At 37.0% G+C, this 22,784-nt stretch overlaps 1 protein-coding gene across 1 annotated transcript; it reads left to right on the top strand.

Moving 5' to 3' along the window:
• Positions 1 to 3,994: 3,994 nt before the first annotated feature.
• LOC103274408 (transmembrane protein 65) lies at positions 3,995 to 20,850 on the top strand (the record flags this gene model as incomplete). The annotated part of the gene is made up of 6 exons (XM_008071860.2): positions 3,995 to 4,039; positions 6,278 to 6,345; positions 11,212 to 11,266; positions 12,114 to 12,156; positions 14,408 to 14,513; positions 20,238 to 20,850. Coding segments are annotated over 6 exons (419 nt in total), but the record flags the coding sequence as incomplete, so codon positions are not given.
• Between the last annotated feature and the right edge of the window lie 1,934 nt (positions 20,851 to 22,784).

Below are 22,784 nucleotides of genomic sequence, written 5' to 3' on the forward strand. Positions count from 1 at the left end.
CGAACCCTCGGACTCAGGCAATCCACTCACCTCAGCCTCCCAAAGGCGTGGGATTACAGGCTGAGCCACCGAGCCCGGCTGTGTTTTTCTTTCTAATCTGATTTTCTCCTTCAAGTGATCACAGTATAAAACTTAAATATTTAGACTTATACAGTAAGATATAAAAAGCTGGTTGACAATGGTGTGGCTTAATTTAGCTGACCTTTGCTGAATATTACTTGATAATATCTTTGGTAAAGTGACGTGGCAAAACAGAAATTGAAATGTATGGGCTCCCACAATATCAAAATAAAAAATATTGATTAATAAAAAAAAGAAAGAGAAAACAAATTTGGATGCATTCTAAAAAGAAAATTTAAAGTATGGTTAAATAGTTTATGGTAAAGTATTGGGTGGATAAACACCACTGTAATTTACTACAAATGAATGTGTCCCACCTACTTCTTGCCTTCTTTTTAATTATTCTAGTAAATAAAATAATAAAATTTAAAAAAAAAAGCTGGGTTAAATGAATTTTTATTCTTGAAAAAGGAGAAGAAAAGGCCTTAGTTTATGTTCTCTTCTGATTTCTTTTTTATGTGATAGTACCCCTCAATTTTATATCTCCTAAATAAATACTAATCGAGCTCTTAAGATAATTATGATTCCAAATCATCACTGAAACCATCTTTTTTTTTTTTTTAATTGGAGTCTTACTCTGTCGCCCAGGCCACTGCAACCAGCCTGAAATAATCTTTTAAAACATTTAATATTACTTAGGTAATAACAGCATTTTGCAAGCTAACACAGTTTTCTGATTGCTTTAGTTTGGAAAGCGAACCGGAATACCCCATTCTGTGTACACTCTAAGAAATTAGAGTTTCACTTAATAAAAAAAGTAAATTTTCTTTAAATATCTTATTTCCTCTAATATTCCTGGAGTATGGAAATGAATTGTTGAAAAATCTTATATTTAAGCATGCAAAGAAATTTTAAATTGTTTTCATAAGGATTTATAATTAATAGGAAGTTTGTATTAGGAAAAGATGGTCTATATGTTATAATAACAATATAGTAACAGTATATTTAAATTCTCAACAGCAGATAGGATAGTCTCATTTCAAATAATTTTCATTTGATTTAATATAATATATAAGCAGTTCATAGCAACTGTTTTATCTTATTTACCTTCTAACAAAGACTTTAAAATGTGAAACCTGAAAGAAATAACTCCTATATGTAAATATTATCTCTTAGATTCTTATAATTTATCTACCCTATTCATTTTAAAAGTGGAATCCTACTAAGAGGAATTTTAAAATATTTACCCAGACACCATTTCTGATACTCTTTATTCCTTCCCTAAGACTTGGCTTTTCAGTTGGTATTTTCCTTTGGTCTAAAGAATTTTTTATGCTTTTTTTCTATTGCAGGGTGGCTGTTAACACATTCTTATAGTGTTAGTTATCTGAAGTGCATTTTGCATTCATTTTTGAAGGATAATTTGTTTGGATATCAGGTACAGGACTGACATTTTTTTCTTTCTGCATATTCAAACCTTTTTTTGTATTTTTATGTCATTTTTTTCTGACCGCTTTCAAGATTTCTTTTTATGATTTTTTTCTTCATAGTTATCTAACTAGGGTTTCACTGAATTTCTTGAGTCTTTTGAAATTTTTGTCTCCCACTAAATGTAGGAACTTTTTAGCAGTTATTTATGTTCACATTTTTTGTTCCTATCTTGACTCTTTTCCTTTTGTAACTCCACTTACACATGTATTAGACTTTTGAAGTTTAGTCACAGGTCTCTGAGAGTCTGGTTTATTATTTGTTAATCCTTTTACTCTCTGTTGCTCAGACTGAGGGATTTTTATGGATCTGTCCTCATGTCCACTGACCTTTCTGTCTCTCCTATTTTGCTTTTAAGCCTGTCTAGTTAGTTTTATAATTTCAAGTCGTGTATTTTTCAGTTCTAGAACTTCTTATTGGCTCTTTTTTTAATATTTGCTGTTTCTCTGCTGAGATTTCCTGTTCTGTCATTCATTTAAGCATGTTTTTATTTTTATCTTAGAATATAATTTTAATTCCTCCTTTATAGCTTTTTTCTGCTGGTTCTAATATTTGAGTGACTTTGGGATTGATCTCTGTCTGTTGTCTGGTCTCCTGAAAATAGGCCACATTTTCTTTTTCTTTGTTTATGATGTAATTTTTGATTTATCCTAGTTATTGCTGTGATTATTATATTTTTCTAAAAAGTGTTGGTTTTTCTTTGTTTGTTTTAGCAGGCACTTAGTGGTTGGGTTCAAACTGCAGCTTCTCTGTTAAGTTCCCCTCAGATCAGTTCTTAAATTACCCTGGGCTGGTACTTTGGAGTTTCCCCCGTGCATGTGTGGTTCCACAGGGCAGCCGTAGATTTGAACTCAGTGCCCACAGAGTTTCGGGCTCCTCCCTTCGATTCTACCCTTTCCGGGATTCTTCCCTCGTTTTCTAGTTGCTTTGCTTACCTCGTACCCTGTCCTCTGGTTCTTGGGACAGAAAGACTGAGGGATTTTTTACCAGAGCTGTCGTTGCTTCCTGTGTGCTGTGATTGGGGCCTACTCTCAGGCTGAAAGCTGCAGCAAGTGGACAGCTGACTCACTCAGGGCCCCTTCTTTTTCTCAGTGTTGATTCTTCTCTAGAATGGATTTGTCTTTGCAGGCTTTCGAGGTAATAGTGCCAATCAAATAATGGAGAATGTGTTTTCTTAGGATGTGAAAGTCTACGAAGAGGAGTATATCTTCATTTCTTAACCTACCTAAAAAAGGAAAAATAAAATCTAAAACTACATTCTTAGAACTTTCTAAATATGATAATTGACTAAACTCTAGGTTTTATTGTATTTTTTATTGTAAAGCCAATATGGTACTTGCAAAATACCAGTCACACATATGGGATCATATTCCTTTTTGAGTTGATGGCCGATGGAGATTTATTTCCTGTGTATTTTTTATGCTAAGTCATTTAGTTCTGCCATTGTCATAAATTTTAATTAAGTGTTTTGGCAGGTATCTGTGCCAGTTTGTAAGGGACGCCTCCTTGGACAGTAGAGCCATTTACAATATGGGTTCTTCTCTGTACGTTATCAGTGAATTCTGTTGGCTTAACCAGTGGTACAGAAAGTAGCATTTCCTATCTCTTTACTATAGTTTATTCTTCTAGAAATGGCGTGATGATCTTGTGACTAGACCAGCTAGGTTGCTTCTTGTAGTATTGTCAATTTTTAGGTAGGATTATGACACTTAAAGATATCTAGTTTATACTAGGGAAAGTTTTGTATGTTTATGGCATATGTTACAAATAGCATACTGTTACTTGTGATCTTGAATAGCACCCTAATTTTGTTAGTTGTTTTATTGTGTAGAATATTCTATTATCCAGTAGTATATGTTTCAAAAATTAAGCTATTCAGTTATTATCAACAGATTAAGGAACAGAACATCATCCAGTGATGCCATTATTATAATACATTGCTTTAAAAATATTTGTGTCATTTTAAAGGCTGTGTAGATCTATTTGAATATTCTTTTTTCAGCAGTGATGTTTATGTGTGTGTGTATATATATATGTGTGTGTATATATATATATATATATACACATATACATATATATATTTCTTAAGTCAGCTGGAATTTTCATCTTAAAGAAGAGTAGCTGTATAAGTGTTTTTCCACTGGAATTGATACAAGCAGGTTCTTTATGTAGATGCAAGGACTTAAAAAGCAAAGCCGAAGACCAAGTGACTTACTCCCAGCTGCAGAGTCCATGGTTAGGCTTGTAGCTCAGCTCAGTTTCGTTTGCTAGCATTTTCATTTTATCCATACCAATGAATATTTTCTGTATAGGTATGGTAGGCCCACTAAATGAATGAACTCTGATATTCTACCACTTTGTAAATCTGCTGGTATTGTCTTCATTGTAATAGATTAATTCGTGCTGTAGTAACTAATTCTTGCCTGCACCTTTTTCTCCTCTTTAGAAAAATTGGAAGCTCCACCACCCACCCCGGGACAGCTGAGATATGGTAATGACTCTCTAATTGTGAAATATATGTGCATCTGTTTTTGGACTTGAAATAATCATGCCATTCATGGATAGTATAGAAGGGTCAGTAAATTAAGTCTTCCCAGATGGAGGGGTTATCCTGTTAAGCTGAAGCACAACGTTTATAAACTTGGCTTCAGACATAACAGAATATTATAGAACATCCAACCTTGTCAAGAAGACCTATCTGTTAAATATTACCGTCTGGAGATGGAATCATACCTACGATTTAGGTTACTCTAATTCCGGGAATTCCTGGGAAGGGCTGTGTTTGGTTTGAATCTAACTCGAGTAGCTGCAGAGCTAGAGGTCCAGGCTCGAGGCCGGGTGGGACTGTTCTCCGGCTGGCTGTCGGCCAGGATGAAAAAGAAGTTCTTTAAGATCACCGGCACCCACTACCATGCTGCTGATGTTCTTTCTTCTTGCTCATATGAGGGGACTAAACATGCAAGCACCAACAGCGAAATACTGTGAAACAGTTTGGGATTTTATTATAAAGATGGAACAAGTGATTTATTTTTAAGTGTAGTGAGTTCGAGAAGGTTTTAAATTAAAGTTAAATGTTGAATGTGATTTTTCTGACAACTTCTGAGTTATAGGGTTGTGTTTCCCAAAGGGCATTAAACAAATCACAAATTAGTAGGAGGTCATTACATACTGGAGAACACATTTATACAACTAAAAAACCTATGTAATAGCTTTTTTTCTTTCACAAGTCGAATATAATTTATATTAGAAATTAGTAACTTTCTTCAACACCAAAACAATTTAAGAATTCTTTAAGACTTGTTCCCCATGTAATCACTCCTGATTCTCCATACTTAGGTTCATTTGCCCTATATCCATATCATTCTGTAATACTGTTGTCATATTTTATAAGTCATATTGAAATTCACTGTTTATGTGGTTGTGCTTTCAGGCCTGGGAACCAACCTTGTTTATTTATATCTCAAGTGCTCAGTATATTACCCAATATATTTTTTTAACTTTTTGAAAAATTGTAATTTTTCTTTTGGCTAAAATGAATTTTTATTTATAGACATATTTATTTAGGTACAAACATTAAAACCATAATATATCATATAGTTCAACGTGATTATTGTAGCAATGTGCCTTGGTTTTACTGAGTTTTTACCAGAATAGCAATTAGTGTAATCTTAATTTAATGCATTGACACCTAATTTAAAAATATTTGTAACTGGCCAGTTTTAGAGATACCATCAAATCAGCCCCATGTTAACGCTAAATATAAATAATCCCAGCTGTTTTCATCATTTCTTTGTCATACTTTTAAATAACTTTTTCTTCTCTGTAAATGTTTATTTGGTGAATTTTTTAAAATTTCATTATGTTCATTTAACCTGTTAAATTTGTATTGTGTATAGGTTTTGCAAGCTGCTTTTTATAAAATTGTGAAGTCAGTAGTTAAACAACCAGACTAAGGCAGTGTGTCAAATAAGTAAGGCTAGACTCTTAATTGAAAAATCCCATTTCATTAATGTGCAGTTTGCTTTTTATTATCGTTAACAGCTTTTAAAAGAATAGTCTTTGTAATTACATCTTTAATTAAAGATGTTGCCCTTGATCTTGGACACTCTTTCTTCCATCCCAGTACTAACCAGGCCCGACCCTGCTTAGCTTCCGAGATCAGACGAGATCGGGCGCATTCAGGGTGGTATGGCCCTAGACCACTCTTTCTTAAAAACAAGAAGAAATCTGAAATGATCTATCACATATCTATTGTGTACTGTTTGTATAATATTGTATAGCTGTAATAATATATAAAGTATATAACGATAGTATATACCACACATGTATTATACTATGTTTACTGTTTTTCCCTTATCTTAGTCTTTGATAGTGGTTTTGTGGGCAGGAGTGTTTTTTTAAACTGCTCATTAGTTTTCCCTGGTTGGTACAGAACTCAATATAGTAGTGTTAATCTTTCACAACTTATGGATTATGTTTTAATTATACTTCTGTGGACTTAACGGCATTAAAATAAAAAATGCTCTAATATCAGTAAATAAAATACATAAAATCATTTGACTTAAGGGACTATGTTTTGGATGTAGTCTAAAACTCAGAGTTTTAATGTTTGTTGAAAAAGTCCTTAGTTGAAACTGATGTTGACTGTACCTTGCTATATGATCTTGTTTGGTCATTCTAAAGTTATAGAAATGTTAAAATGTATTTTTCTGTGTTTGCTGTTTTTCAGTATTCATCCACAATGCGATACCTTTCGTAGGGTTTGGCTTTTTGGATAATGCAATTATGATTGTTGCAGTAAGTTCTTTCATGGCTTTTATTTTGAGTTAATAAATAAATTAATGTGATCTACATTTTCCTATATATTTGCATATTATAGCTATAAAGTTTTAATTAACATAATAAATATGGTTTTTTACTGTACTTTATATCAATTAGACTGTAGCTCAATTTAATTATAAGCTCAATTATATATATATCAGTTATGATGACTTTTGGTGAAGCATTTAGGGAAAACATTTAGGGTCGGTTCTATATTATCCTGTTCTAGTTTTGTAACATTCTTATTAAAGAAAGATAGTATGTAGAGTTTTCTGGTATTTGTTCATTGTATTGGACATTATCATCACATATATAGGCTATTTGATTAGTTCCTTGCTCAATTTTCCCATGTAAAAATGTTATAAAGGGCATTTTGATACACAGTCTGTCCTTCGGTCTAGCTGTTTAACCTGATGGTGTCTTAAGTTTCAATTTAGAACACTGTGACTGTATCCCCCTTTTGCCTTTCTTCCACTGTAGTGTTAAAAAAAATTGCTTTGCTATGGTCATTTTAGTGTATGGGTGCTCCTTAAAAGTGTTTTTAAATCTCAGGGATGACTGATTTACCTTTCTTACTCTTATTATAACGCCTTTGTTCATCGAGACCAATATTGCGTCCGTATTCTGAAGTCAGAAATAGCTCTGTGATTAAAACAAGCAAGTCTTCTAAAACTGCCCAGTGCACTATCCACGTTCAAGAACGTAGGAGGTTTTGTTTTGTTTTGTTTTGTTTTGTTTTGAGTTGGAGTCTCGTTCTGCCACCAACCTGTACAGTGGCACGCCCACGGCCACCATAGCCTCAACCTGCTGGATTCAGACGAGTCTTCCGCCTTAGCCTTCCAAGTGGCTGACTACCACGCCCGGCTGATTTTTGATTTGTTGTAGAAATTAGGTCTCGCCAAGTTGCCCAAGGGTGGTCTCAAATCCTTGGGCTCAGGCAGTCTTCTCACCTTGGCCTTCCAAAGTGCTGTGATTGTAGGCGTGAGCTACCATGCCTGGCCAACATAGGAAGTTTTAACTATAGCTTATAAATGTGTCATAATGGGGCTTTCATTACAATTAGATTTGATTTACATTAATTCTTTTTTTTTGAGTTGGAGTCTCACTCTGTTGCCCAGACTGGAGTGCAGTGGCCACTCCCGGCCCCCGCAGCCTCGACCTGCTGGGCTCCGGCGATCCTTCTGCCTCAGCCTTCCAAGTAGCTGGGACTACCGGCGCATGCTACCACGCTCGGCTAATTTTTGATTTATTGTAGAGATGAGGTCTCCCTGTCCAGGCGGGTCTTGAACCCACGGGCTCAGGCAATCCACTCACCTCAGCCTCCCAAAGGCGTGGGATTACAGGCTGAGCCACGGAGCCCGGCTACATTAATTCTTTAAATAATCTAGCCAACTTACATTTTAGTAGTTTCAGAAAAGGCAGTATGGTTCTAAACAGTTGAGTAAGTTTCTCACATTGAGTAAGTTTCTCACATTTACTAATATATGCAAATTAGTCCATTTTATTTTTATTCTTATTTTTTTTTGAGTCAGAGTCTCACTCTGTTACCCAGATTGGAGTTGCAGGCTCATTGCCACTGCAGCCTCAACCTGCTGGACTCAGGCTATCCTTTCGCCTTAGCCTTCCAAGTAACTGGAACCTCAGATGTGCTCCACCACACCTGGCTAATTTTTTATTGTAGAGATGAGGTCTCGCCAAGTTGCCCAGGCTGATCTCGAACCCCTGGACTCAGGCAATCCTCTCACCTCCATCTCCCAAAGTGTTGGGAATGGAGGCGTGAGCCACCATGCCTGGCTTATTCTTATCCTTATTATGTGCATATTAGGAAAATGCTATGATCAGTCAGAAAACTGTCTACTTCCCTTTGATTTTGTCCAAGTAAAATGGGTTGATTATAGTTCAGTTAAGAAGCAGTTATCAACTTTCATGACATGTTTTGAGAATACTTTATGTGAAGTCATTCTTTTCAGATACTAGCAGTAAATGGATTGGAGGTCTGTTACCTATATCCCGGGAAGAGAAAAACATACCAGATACTTTGAATACAAGCTTGTGAGTTCTAAGGTCAAGTCTTTATTTAAACCCACTTGAGAAAATTGGAATGCTTCATAGCTGGAAACTTTTCTGAGTTAGGACTGAGAGAGGATTTTGTCAGCATCGTGGACTCAGCATTTTATTCTCTTTACTGATGGCTTGTACCTATACTACCATCTTAATGACCATTTTTTTTCAACCTCACTAGGGCAGACCTTAGATATTCAAATGCTGAAACTCTGTCCTTTGCCACAGAAACGTGATGAGATGAACCCGTTGGCATAAAGAGGGGTGTAGGGAGATTTTCAAGAGAGATCACAGTAGGGAACTGGGTGGCTTCTTAGATCCTGAGCAAAGTCTTCACAGTAGGGTCTTCACATGTTTTTGAAACAAGTATCTAAAGTAATCCTTCTGTGTTTAAATACTGCTATGAAACCAAACCGAACACCCACATTCTAGAGCCCAGTTACTGTAGTATCTTTCACAGTGTTGTGTTCTCCAGCTCTGTGCCTCGCTGTTAGTATAACTGGGAGTGTGCCTCGTTTTTCCAAACCTAGAATGGTCGACTCCAGATTAGTGATGCTTGTTATTCTGTTCACACTGAAATCCCAGTTCAGAGACTTAGCAACAGTTTTTAAAAACCATTCGTATTTTTTTCCCAGCACATCCTGAAGGCATCAAAACAATCTCTCTCTATATAATGCCGAAATGTTTAAACCACTGCCTTCAGTACCTTATTAAGAGTAATAATTGTGGCAACATTATTTTCTTGTGATAATTGCAAATGAATTCAGAGTCAGTGACGTTTCCTAGCAAGGCTTTGTAATATAGACTGCTAAGATTAAAACATATGGATAATATACCTGTAGAATCTATGAAAAGAGAAATAAGTGATTATTATTAAGAATGCTTTTCACTCTTTAATTTTTTAAAAATTACTGGTTACCATCTCACATATGGGACAGTGTTGTCTGTTTTAAAAAGAGTAAGTTCAAGGAGATAATTGATTCTTTTTTTTTTTTTGATGCTGTAGACATTTGGTGATTTCCTCCTTCCTGCTAGGTGTACCCTCCTGGTGGCTACCCTAGTTTTATATAAAAACAAATTCCCGTGTAGCTACTTCTAATAGACTTGCCATTATCCTGGCTGCTATTTTTACTAACCCTTTGGTTTCATAGTTTTGAATTACTTTTTATAGATTGCTTTTTATAACTTTCTTTTTAGGATTGCTTTAGATTAATTTTCTTACAATTTAATTAGGATAGAATTAATTAGAATTCTAGAGTAGACTAATAATTGTATTAGGGTGATGACAGGCGTAACTTTAAGACAACTAATTTTCGGTTTAGTTACAAATTCTACCTCACCAGTTAACACAAAATGTGATGAAACTGTGGGACACAGTAAAGAAGTGGCTAGTCCATTGCCCTCAGGCCATCTTTGCCTTTATATGGGGCTTTTATGCTGTTAGAAGGACCTTCCAGTGTGTTGAATTCAACCAAGTGATCAAGCACTGACATACCTTTAACATGCATGTGTTGCAAAGAGATGCTTCTTGGTCATTGCCGGTGACTTGAGGCTGTTCAAGATGCCTTGTTTGCTTGTTATAGACTGTAGCTATGGATGCTGCTTCTGTATGGGTGCTCCCATTTTTTGCATTCATATATAAAGATACACTTCTTAATTCTTTTTTTCTGTGCGTGTTTTTTCCCATTTCTTTATCTTTTTTTCTTCAGAAAGCTGTATCTTTGAGTACATTTACAACCTTGTGATATTAACTTTGTACATCAGGACAAAAGACTTCTAAACTTCTGTGTATCAACTTTTTGGTCCATATTCAACAAGGATTATATCTTAAAGTGATGGACCCAAAGGCCCATTGGAGGGAAAATTGAGGGGAACAGAACTCAGCTGTTTTCAGTTTTATAAATAATTGATGAATAATACAGCATCTCTACATAACAGACAGGACTTTCTTTTTATTCTCCACAAATACTGAGATTTGAAAAAAATTTGAGAAAATTTTAAGCATCAGTATCAGGAGAGCTCTTGAAAATGAAGTCTACTGTTGACAACATTGCTGGGGATTAGAACTGAATTGACACAGTAGATCCTAGGATTTCTTCTTCATTCTGTATAGTAACCCGTTAGAAGAGTTTAATCATCTTCACTTTAATTCCTTTTTTAAAATGGAAGAGGAATGATAGTATAGATGTAGAAAGTCTTGAACGGTTTCAGTAAATAAATTCAGTCGAAATACAGTGGGGCCTTGTTTTTACTGGAGATACTAAGTGCTGTTGCTGCTTCTAAATAAATCATAGTTCCCCTGCTTACTTAGTGCTAAAGAACTGTTCCAAGGACAACTCTGTTGATTCCAGTTTCTTTAGAAGCTGGTTTCGTCTTTTTAATTTGTTGATAAGTAATAGTGCTATAGATGTATCATTCAGAATTCAAAATTATGGGTTGGTCTTTGTGTTCAAAGAGCTTTAAAAGCATCTTTCTCAGTGTCAGGAAAATAGAAACTCCAGATTCTTAATGATGAATTTTATTTCTATATGTTTTGCTATTTTTTATTTTTATAAAAGTCTAATCTAGTGAATAAAATATTATGGCTGTTGTTTCTGTATCAATGTATACACTTCATTACTAAGTGAATTGCTACCTTATATGTGTGTATTTCTGCATATTTGATGTACATAATTTTGCAGCACTAACATGGATTTAGCTCTATATGCTTTTATTAATACTTTCCAACTTTGTTGTCACTTCAGCTTTAATTTTTAAGATGAATTTTTAATCGTTTTTCAGGGAACCCATATTGAGATGTCTATTGGAATTATTTTGGGAATTTCAACTATGGCAGGTATTTAATAATAGTTAATGATATTATTCCATTGTCTATATATTTATAAAACATTTCAGTAGATTAAGTTTAGAAGAGGGTAACTTATTTGGATTAGTTTGCTCATTGAGATGTCTGTTAGTTTATTTCCTTAATCCTATTTTTCTGATTCTTGATGCTGCGTACGTCGTCCGTTTTTTTTCTGAAAATTTTAGGTACTTCCTATTAGTTAATGGGTAACAATGCTGTATTGACTATGCTAAAACACATTTTTCTGTTTTACCCCCAAACCTTTCTACACTTTGTCTCTAGTAAGCTACTTATTTTCAAATTGAGTAGAAAAATTAAAGAAAGAAATACAAGATTAAAAACCGATCTCCTTCTCCCCCACTTACCACTCCAGTCTTCATGAAGGTGAAATTTGGGAATGGTTCTGTGTTTTGTTTGTTTTATAGAAAGCATGAGGTGGATGAGTTAATATTTCTTCTTGATTTTCTTGAATTTCAGAACTATATGTCAGGCTTTATTTGTTAAATTCCAAATATCCAAGTTCTCTTAAATAGTGTATGAAAGACACAGCAAAGTGCTTTACAGGTGTTTTCATATTGAGACCAAAATAGAAATTGACTGCCATCACAGAACAAGCCTACTTAATACCTATGGAGGTAGAATATTATAATTTCAGAATTGTGTTTTGCTTTAAAATCTTGAGATTAAGAGCAATCCAGTGAGTTAGTTTGGATATAGTTGTTGTATTTTGAGAAATGTGAGAACTCTTTCAGACCAGTGCTTTATTGATTACTTAATGATATGATGATTTCTCTGACTTTTGTGTAACAATTCATTTGTCTGTTTTTCAAATTTTTAGCTGCTGCTTTGGGAAATCTCGTATCAGATTTAGCTGGACTTGGGTATGTTCCTTCATTTGTTCATTTGTACATTGTGTACTTACTTGCTGTCTTTCTCCATTCTCCCTTAATTGAGAAGCATAAAAAGACGTGCTTATTTTTCTTTGTGTTTTAGAACTAAGTTTTAAAATGTATTGTTTCTAAACCAATAGTACTAAGTCCGTGGTTTGCATCAAATGCAGATGCTTGGGTTGTACCCAGTCATACAGAATTAGCTTCTTTGGGCAGGGAACCCTGGCATTTGTGCTTAATAATTTTCATAAGTGGTTCTGATACGTGCAAAAATTTATCCAAATATCCATAATGTAAGCAAAATGGAACTTATGTTTACTTAAGTATTTATATGTATTTTGTAGACAACTCCAAGGATAAGACAGGGTTAAAAGCAAGAATGCCTATCATTATTCCACCTCACCCTCCTCCCAAGAAGCCCAAAGATGAGGGATTTGGCTCAGATTTGAGGGTCCTGACTGGGCTTGCTTTCTAGAGGTGGGGCTTTCAAAGGACATAATGGCCAAATCATATACGGGGTCGGCTGGTTTTTGGCTTTCTCTTTTTCATGTGGCAGGAATGAGGAAACAGACTGAGGACATCTGCTTAGAAAGACCAACTTCCTCTCTTTCCGCTCTCTCGTCCAAGTGGCAGATGGCCTGGGCTGCTTTTCCTGAGCTTGGGGAAGACTGGGGATGATGAATTAGACTTAGCTGACGTTACTTACTGTCATAAACATGCTCTCTCTTGCTCTGTCTTTGACTCGCTTTCTTTTTTCCTTGGCTCATTTGAGTGTTACGCTTTGAGATTGGGATTTGGGCTTAGTAGGAGTCTGCTTGATCCTATAGTCTAGCAAAGACAGTATTGTAAGTGATGTAGCCCTCTAGATTAGACTTCTGCACTGGAGTTCAGAGCCAAAGCTACTCTTAAAAACAAAATCTCTTTCCTGTAGGACCGTGGCAGGAGTACTGTATACGTGCTTGACATTCCTGACATAAATCTGTCATGGTGTGACCTCTTAAACATTCCACTTGCCAGTTTCCAACATTAAAGTGAATGATAATATTATAGCTACTATGCATCTTTCTGATATATTCAGTAAAATCAAATGATCTAATAGATTTTAAAACCATTTGGTTTAAATTATATTATAAAACAGTTATGTTTTTATTACAGATGAAGATTTTGCTGAGAATCTTTATGTTTAAGAACTGTTTCTCCTCTTTTATATTATTAAATAACGAATACCACATTTTATGGATTCGTAGATGCACATTCTTTTTTTTAATCAATATTTTTTATTATGATATTGTGGGGTACAGTTAAGGCTTAGGTATACAAATATGCTTCGTTCAGGCACCTTTGTTGATAAGAGGTGTCTCCCCAGATGCACATTCTTAACATTTCTGATATCAGGATTCATCTATGGTTGACAGTATACATAGTTTAATTGGCCAGTTTATAAAGTAAGAGTATATCCAATAAATGATGGCAACTTAGAATTGATAGAATACTTGAGATTGGTCTGAGAGTTTTAGGCTGTTTTTCTTAGTTTACCAATCTGAGGAACTTTAGAAATGTTTGCTTTCTGATAAGTTATCAATTTATATCATATGTTAAAGTGCTTTGCTTTGAATTTGGAATAAGTACAGAAATTGTAATTGTAAAGTTCTTTTATATGTCTTGAATTGTTCTTTTGAGAGTAATGATAGTGAATCATTGCTCTAAGACAATTAATTTTCCTTTGTATTAAGTATGTTAATATGGAAATAGTCTTTTTTTGAGTTGGAGTCTCTCTCTGTCACCCAGGCTGGAGTGCAGTGGCATGCTCATAGTCCCCACAGCCTCGACCTGGTGGGCTCAGGTGGTCCTTCTGCTTTAATCTTCCAAGTAGCTGGAACTACAGGGCACAGCACCACACCCACCTCATTTTTTTGATTTATTATAGAGACTGGGTCTCGCCATGTTGCTCAGGCTGGTCTTGAACCCGTGGGCTCGGGCAGTCCTCTTGCCTCAGCCTCCCAAAATGCTGGGATTGTAGACATGAGCCACTGCGCCTGGCTGGAAATATTCTTAAAGGATACATTTATAGGCAATAAAAATCAAAAGTGGTAAAAATGCTTATGCTATTTCTATAGTGCCAGGTCCAGGTATAAAATTGTCTCATTTCTTTTTTGCAGTATTTAACTTTGTACTATCTGAGGATATTTGCATATCTCTTTAAAAACCTGTATTCTGTCGTCTTGTTTTGTGTTTTTTACAGACTTGCAGGCTACGTTGAAGCTTTGGCTTCCAGGTTAGGCTTATCAATCCCTGATCTCACACCAAAGCAAGTTGACATGTGGCAAACACGTCTTAGTACACATTTGGTAAGTAATTTATATGGCTTATGATAATGAACTTGGGTAGCTGGAGGCCCTTGAAAAATGTGAGACTAAAATTGACTTGAGTGGTATTATTAACAAAAATTGTCTAGGCCTTAGCAGTTTTCAGAAGAATGGCAACTTGTGTATTGACTCAGTTTTTGTAGGTATACTTGATTTTTTTAGTAATCCTTATACAATTCAGTTAATATTAAGGGGTATGTGTTAGGTGCTCGAGACTGGAGAATTTAAATTGAATGATGAACTGATTATCCTTAAGGAACTTGCTCAGGTGGAGAGTCGGGCCTGAGAATTAAATGACCATTTAGTGTGGCACGTGCAGTAATTGACTATACACAAGATACAGCGGTGGTGCAAGTAAGAGAATTAATACCATGTGGAAAGAAGTGTCTTTGCGAGGGGGGGGGAATGATGATTTCTTGGTGATTATCGGATCTAAGCTGACTTTGGAATGATTGATGAGACGTTTCCTAGAGGAACAAGAGAATTTCAAGTATCCTGACTAACAAGTAGAAAGGCGTGGTAAAAAAGAGTATGTGCAGAGAAATACAAGAAATCAGGGATTTGAGGATTAGAATGTAGTAGCCAGGGGTAGGAGCAGCAGTAGAACTTGGCATTGGAGAGTAAGCATGGACCAGACAGGAAGGGCATAGTGTGTGTGCGCTAAGGAACTTGTGCCTCACACCTAAGTGATGGAGAGCCAGCCAGGGGTTCGAGCTGGGAAGGATGCTGGATGGATCATGATGCCCCTGGTTAAGACAAGGAAAATAGGAAGAAGAACAGTTCTGTAAAGGAAGAGAGTGGGCTCTGTTTTGGGCACCAGGTGATGGCACCTACTGGGCGTTTGGATTGAAGGTAAGAGTTTGAGGTCTGAATTGAAGATGATGTGTGTTGTCATGTGTTCATTCAACAAATATCTGTTGTTTACCTCCTGTATGCCAGGTACAGGAGTTTTGAATACATCAGGTAACAAAACAAACTCTTTTTTTCTCATGGCTCTTGCATTCCAGCAGTGGGGAGGTAGATAACGAGCCAGTCTGGCAAGTAAAAGTCTTCGGTGCGTTGCACACTCAAAGGGATTCCAGGAGCAAAAAGAGAAGGCAGAAGAAGACCGAAGAGATCGGAAGAGCTGGGATGGAGGGGGACCGCAGTGTTCAATAGGAAGCTCCCTGTAGGCTTCACTGACGTAGGTGACAGCTGGAACCACGGGAGAAGGCGAGACTGGATGGACCGCAGTTCCCAAAGCATGCTGCCGGGACCCGCAGGACCAGCAGGACTAGGAACCTGTTAGAAATGTCAATGCTCAGTCTCCGTTTCAGGCCTATCAACTGTGTAAAAAGTTACTGCCAACCTAGCGGCTTCAGGCAGCTTGTATTTATTGTCTTTCGTTTTCTGTGGGCCTGGAGCCAGGCAGAGCTTCCATGGGTCCCCTGCAAGACTCATCAGTGCCCACCAGTTCTCATCTGGAGGCTCAACGGAGGATGGATCCATTTCTAGGCTTACTTGAGTCTTTGGCAGAATCAATTTCCTTGTGGCTGTGGGGGACCCAGCTTCGGACCTGCTGTTGACCAGAGGGCATTCCTGTCTCCTGGAGGCCTCCCTCACCTCCAGAGGTCACTTGCGGTTTTGTGCCATGTGGCCCCCTCACCAGGGCCTCTCACAGCTTGGCAGCTTGCTTCCTCAGAGAAAGAGTCTGCTGGTAACATAAGCCATCACCCTCCTGTTGCTAGAAGCAGGTCAGCATCCCATCCATGCTCAGGGAAAGGAGATTATGCAAGGTCTTAGGTTCCAGGAGGAAGAGACTTGGGGGCCACCTTCAGATCTGCTACAGATGGACAGCATCTGGAATTCTGGAGATGGGACCCAGCAATTTGTGTTTTAACTCTGCTGCACACTAACATTTGGTAGATTTTGGTCCAGCGAGAATGTGCAGAATTGAAGAACCCAAGAGTGAACTAAGGGGTCATGATCTTATGGAAGCTTGCAAGGAAAAAGTTTTAGCAGCAATGAATGCTGATCAGTTTCTCTTGAGATAAAGAAGTCGAGTAAGGTTTCTGAGAGTTTTATTTTGCACTTGGTCTGTAGTCGTTGAGTGGTGAGTATTCCTGAGCAGTTGGATTGATAGGAGAGGGGGAAACCAAATGGCAGCGCATTGAAACATTCATGGGAGGTGAAAGAAGAAGAGTAAAATATAAGTTGAATGTATTCAAATTAAATTAGACTAAACTTGTTTTAGTGACAGCATTAGAATGAATTTCTTTGTTGGTGGTAAATGGAAATCGTACATGAAAAATATCCACACGGGGCATAGAAATACACACGTAGGTAAGAGGGCAATTAAATCCATCACTCATCACTTTAAATGCCTTAATGCAACATTTAAACAAAGGATAGGTGTTCCTCGACAAAGCAGTTTGAACTTTATACAATAATACTTTATACTTTATTTGAACCATTCATGTTAAATAGTATTAACGTTCCTTGTTTTAGATATTATTTATCAGTGCTGAGACAATTGTTTTGGGGTTGCTAATGGTAGTAGTTCAGTAGCTATTCTGCTTTTCTTGAAGGATAATATTTGGAGTTTTTTTTTTGAGTTGGAGTCGTCCAGGCTGAAGTGCAGTAGCACGCTCCCGGCCCCCTCAGCCTCGACCCGCTGGGCTCCGGTATCCTTCCGCTTCAGCCCTCCAAGTAGCTGGAACTGCAGGCACGTGCCACCATGCCTGACTAACTTTTTTATTTATTGTGGAGATGAGGTCTTGCCAAGTTGCCTGGACTGTTCTCGAACCCATAGGCTCAGGCAGTCCTCTCCACCTCGGCCTTCCGAAGTGCTGGGATTACAGACTTGAGCCACTGCACCCAGCCTTGGATTTTCTTTTTTTGTATCTGAAATGACTTCCCTTTAAATATGGGTAGTAGGAGGGTGACCACTAAACTAGGGAAGTGTTTAGTTTTCAATCAAATTGTAGAAAGAGTGTGTAGAAACATTGAAGACCTATTTGCCTGTTAGGACTTGACATCATTTTAATTATGTGTCCATATCTTGCAATTTGAAGGTAAATTGAGGAGAGACTAGCCAGCTGATATCAGCCAGAGTTTGGAGGCAAATAATGATATTCTAACATTTTAGCAAATTGGTCTTAAAAATGTTAGTATTACAGTTGGGACCAGAAGAAGTTTATTTTTCTGGGGTCTCCTCTTTTCACATAATTGATCATTCTCTTTTCTTTCTATATTATAAGCGCGTTCATTTCCCTTCTTCTGTGACAAAACACCTCAATTACTGAGCTAGTATTTAGTGTGTGGGGGGTGGGGGGTGGTGATAGGCCCCGCACGGTGTGTGAGCGCGTGATTCTGTTCCTGGCTGTTGACTCTGCTTGGTTTATGTTGGGGTCAGACCTGCTACTTTGCAATACAGCCTTTTGCTTATACACAGCTCGAGTAGCGAGTATTTGAAGTTAGTGATCAGCCCGCATTCATCATATAAGCCACCTCTGAGATTCCCCCATAACAGAATATACACAAATATGCATGCAGGTTCCAACTGACATGGGTGCGTTTTAAAACTTCATTTTTAATTTTGTTGTTTGAAATTTGGAAAATATTTTTTACAAAACCGTATTCCAGCAGACTCAAGTTCTCAGATTAGCCCCAGGGTAACTATGGGGCCTAGAGTTAATCTTATGACTTAGTACTGACATGTAGATAACTTTTTTTTTGAGATGGAGCCTCACACACTGTCACCCAGACTGGAGTGCAGTGGCACGCTCACAGCCACTGCAGCCTCGACCTGCTGGGCTCAGGCAATCCTTCTGCCTCTGCCTTCCAAGTAGCCGGAACTACAGGTGTGCGCTACCACACCCAGCTAATTTTTTGATTTCTTATAGAGATGAGGTCTCACCAAGTTGCCCAGGCTGTTCTTGAACTCGTGGTCTCTGGCAGTCCTCTTACCTCGGCCTCCTAAAGTGCTGGGATTACAGGCTTGAGTCACTGCGCACAGTGATAACTGTTTTCACAGTGGAAAAATTGGTGCTAGGTGTGGATCAGGGAGTCAGAAAAGAATGTCACTTCTTTCTTTCCCCCTGCCCTGTTGACTTTCTGTCTCCCTGAGGTGACTGGGTCAGCACTCGCTGTCTAGCGTTCCTCTCGTGGGGCGGGGGAAAGGCCTTGGTCTCTAGCGTGATGGTGGCAGCATTCTGCGTTGTGGGTGGCGGTGGAAGTGGGGCCCGTCAGCAACGGTCACTTGGTGTGTGTGGGAGGGTCAGGGTCTAAAATAGAATATCATCTCTCTCTGCGTGTATCCGTGAATGAAAATGTGAGAGTCAAAAAAAGAACCTGGCATGGACTCCGTCAGCATTCAGAGTGCAGAGCGTTTCTGCCTGTTAAAGCTCTGGAGGAGTGATGCCTTTTCAAATTTTGGCCTGATGAAAATACCTGTTTTGACTGTTGATAAAAAGCATGGCCATGCTACCGCCGCTACTGTCACCACCACCAAAATCCCAAAATAACAGGGGTGGACGTGTTTATGAACTCTCTTGTCCAAGTATTAATGTCTCCCATGGAAATTTGTTAGAAAAGCTGTCACATCTGATAACTGAAGGGCCACTGTACAGAAGACATTTTATTCAAGACTGCAGATGACGTGACTGTCGCAGCATCTAGGTTTGACAAAACTTACTTTGTCTTTCCCTGTGTGTCTAACCGGACATTCCTGGAGGGGAGAAACAGACTGCATCTGATTCGCCTGTCTCCTTGGGACACTCAGCACAGTTTTACACTTAGTAGCTTCTCCATAAGTGCTTATATGAAGAAATGAAACTTAATTGAAAAGTGTTTGAACTTGATAGGTATCGTAGGAATGCAAATTTACAAAACCATTTACAAAAATAAAAACATGTTTATGATATAGGTGAGCTTGTAGAGAGATTACTGTGTGTATTTACGTATATTCACATACAGGTGAAACAGGTATATATGTGTGTGCAGTTTTGGCAAAGATGCACAGCATGGCCACACCTTATGAAGATGCATAAATATTATTTTATTTTTAAATAAATTCTGGGGAAGACCTAGACACAGAATGTGCATTATTATTTTGCTTATTAATGGTGAAGGAGCAGTGATTGTTTTTATTTTAATGCTAAGGAGAGCTTTAGGTGGATGACACACCCATCAATTCAGCGGACTTTCTAAGTCTTTATGTTAGGTTTGTACAGCACTTTGGAAGAGAGTGTATTATAATATGTGGCTGTAGAGGGTGGGGTAAGAGAGCAAAGCTATTGTTTACATAATGATTGTGCATACAAATACTAGGAGTACGCAGAGATGGGTACTGACAGGGAATGTAGACTTAGGTAGTATAGCCACATATATTGAGAGAAGTTGGTGAGACTGTTTTTCCTGCCTTCCTGTCTTTTTACATTAAAATATATGTACAGTTTTTTTAAAGTGTATTTCTATTTGACTATCTGATGTTATTTTAAAGGCAATTTTTAAAAACTTCTGGTTCTTTGAACCTCAGATATTATTTGTTCTAATAACATTTTTTGTAGCTTATTTTTGCCCTTAAGTTACTATGATCAAAATAAATGCATTCACAGTTTACTTTTATAGTATACTGTAATTGTCTGTTATCCTAGATACTTAAGCAAGAATGCCTTTTTCAGAGATAAAGCAACATTTAAAGCATGTTCTCTTTTGCTTCCTTAGGGCAAAGCTGTTGGGGTGACTATTGGCTGCATTCTAGGAATGTTTCCTTTGATTTTCTTTGGCGGAAGTGAAGAAGATGAAAAACTGGAAACGAAAAAGTAATCCTCCTAGAATCCCTATCAGAAGATGTAAACTAATGTACCTCAGTTATTACGCTGTCCGACATTTAGGATTCAGACAGTTAACAGTGTCTAGATATGGGATCAAATAACTCAGCATGTATTATGGAAACACTAACTTATTGTGGCTTGACCTTCTTAGGACTTCTTTTTTAAGAAACTGTTTAGTATCATTTTGTGTAAATTGTTGAAATGCTTTTTCATCAATGGCAGTCAGCATTTTATCTTTCCTTTTTCTTTCCTTATATATCAAAATATTATTTAAGTACCGGTCATTGATGTACTGTATTGACTTGGGGTTTGCTTATTTGTTACTCGACACGTATACATGCATGAAAGCATTTTTTGGGGGTTATTATTGTTGTTCCCTGATAGTTACAGTGCAACCTTGGGATTTTTCCAAATTGCTTAATGTTTAATATCAGTTAATATTTTTAATCTCTTTTTGGCAACATCAATTTTGTACTGTTTCACAGTAAACATTTACAATCGTATAATTTCAGTCATTGTCTTAACTCTCACATCTATTCAAAATGAATACAGATGAAGATTTGAAGTATTTTAGGTACTCATTTTAATTTTCTGATCTTATGGTTTTAAGAGCCAGAGGTTAATCAGAAAGAGCAATTCTGTGGTCTCCCTACTCTGTAAAACCACGTATGCTAACAAGTGTACTTATTTCTAGTTATTGTTTTACCTGTAACTTCCTAATTTTGAGTAATTACATGGTCAATTCTGAACACCTGAGGAAGAAACTATTATTTTATAGTCTTTTAAGTGGGGATTGTGGAATTAGGATAAACCGAGGGATTTGACATGACACTCAGAAACTGAGAGGCTAAAACTTTTATTTGTTAGGAAGTAGAAAATGGGAACTCTGAGAAGGTCTCTGGTCTAAGCGGCGAAGGTCAGCTGAGCTTGAAGGGTTACTGAGATACGAATCGCGTTGTTTGGGAAGGATGTTTTCCTTCAGCGTGCCGTGTCACCTGAACGGAATGAGTCTGAATGCTTCATGCTCATTATCCTCATCCCGTTATATCTTGCTTAGTGAATTTTATTTATGGGGAATTGCTTTTGACGTCAAAACTAAATGTTTACTATTTTGATTTTTTTGCTAGTGTAGTCAAAGCTGTATGAAGAGAAATCCTTTCTCCTTTTTTTGGTCTTTTTTCTGTTCTTGTGGTGTTGAAAGCATATTCTAGGTTGAAGTTACTTATTTCTAGTCTTGTATATCTGACTTAAGTAAAATCATATATGGGTTATACCTTTTAGTTTTCTGAACAAAACTGGTCTGTTATACATGCTAAAAACTTACTCTTCTTTGTAACAGAGTAATTAAATACAGTGTGGAGGGGAGAAAGCAAAATTAAAGTCACAATAAAATTTTGGCCACTGAAATTGTTTATGTTGCTAAATAGATGCGAAGGAATGCAGGCTGCAGGATGGCTGTGTTACAATAGTCTTCTCTCAAAGTTTTATTTGTACAAAACTACTTTAAGCTCTTATTTTCAGAGATCTTTTTTCCCTAAGGCAGTTTGTCATAAATTCTCACCTCTGTACTTCAGAATGATTAAGTGCTATCCTTTTATCATAGATTTTTGAGGGAAAAAAGAAAAGACATCATACAATCTAAAAAGAAATAGAGAGCATTCTTACACACAAATAATATGACATTTTCATTGGGTCAAATCGGAATTATAGAACTTGAACGAAATTGTGGTCTGCATCTTCCATATGATACCACACAGACACCAGAAAAACCTTATTAAAATTTCAGATTGTTAAGATTAGAGTGATGTTTTAATTCTTTTTGAGGGGGGTAAATGTGTAAGTGCTTCTGTCCCTAACTTGTATATTGATGATGTCTGTTCTGTTTTCTGAAAATATATTTTATTGTGGTGCTTAACTTTTCTTCTTACTAATTAAATCCCATATCAGAAACCTTGCCTGTGAGTTTAGAAAGGGCTTTTGAAAGGGCTTTTGATTATTGGCTTTCTTCTTTTACTCTTGAAAATAACCTAGTCTTAGGGAATTGTCACTTTAATTGAACATCTGCAGAATTATTTTAGGTGTCAAAACATGGGCTGTACATTAATTTATGGACACAATAAAAAGTTGAATCATTTAGGTAATTAATTTTCAAAAAATTGAGCACATTTTTCCATAACTAAGGGTGTACATTTTTAAAGATCGGAATCTACCCTGGTATGGTGCTTTGCACCAAGTGATTTCTGAGGACCGGTTATTTAAAGTAATAACTTCATATGATCATTGTTTCATGTGACTTGCCACCAAGAACTTTACTGCAGGTTAAAACGGGAACTCTCCTAATAACTGTTTCTCCATTAGGAACACGAGAACTAGAGCTAAGTGCAACATGAACTGCTTTAATACTGTTTGTTTAAAATTTGTGTTGTTCAAGTGTTAT

This window comes from Carlito syrichta, unplaced genomic scaffold, assembly GCF_000164805.1.
Source record: "Carlito syrichta isolate Samal-C Ts95f unplaced genomic scaffold, Tarsius_syrichta-2.0.1 Scaffold314769, whole genome shotgun sequence".
NCBI lineage: Eukaryota > Metazoa > Chordata > Mammalia > Primates > Tarsiidae > Carlito > Carlito syrichta.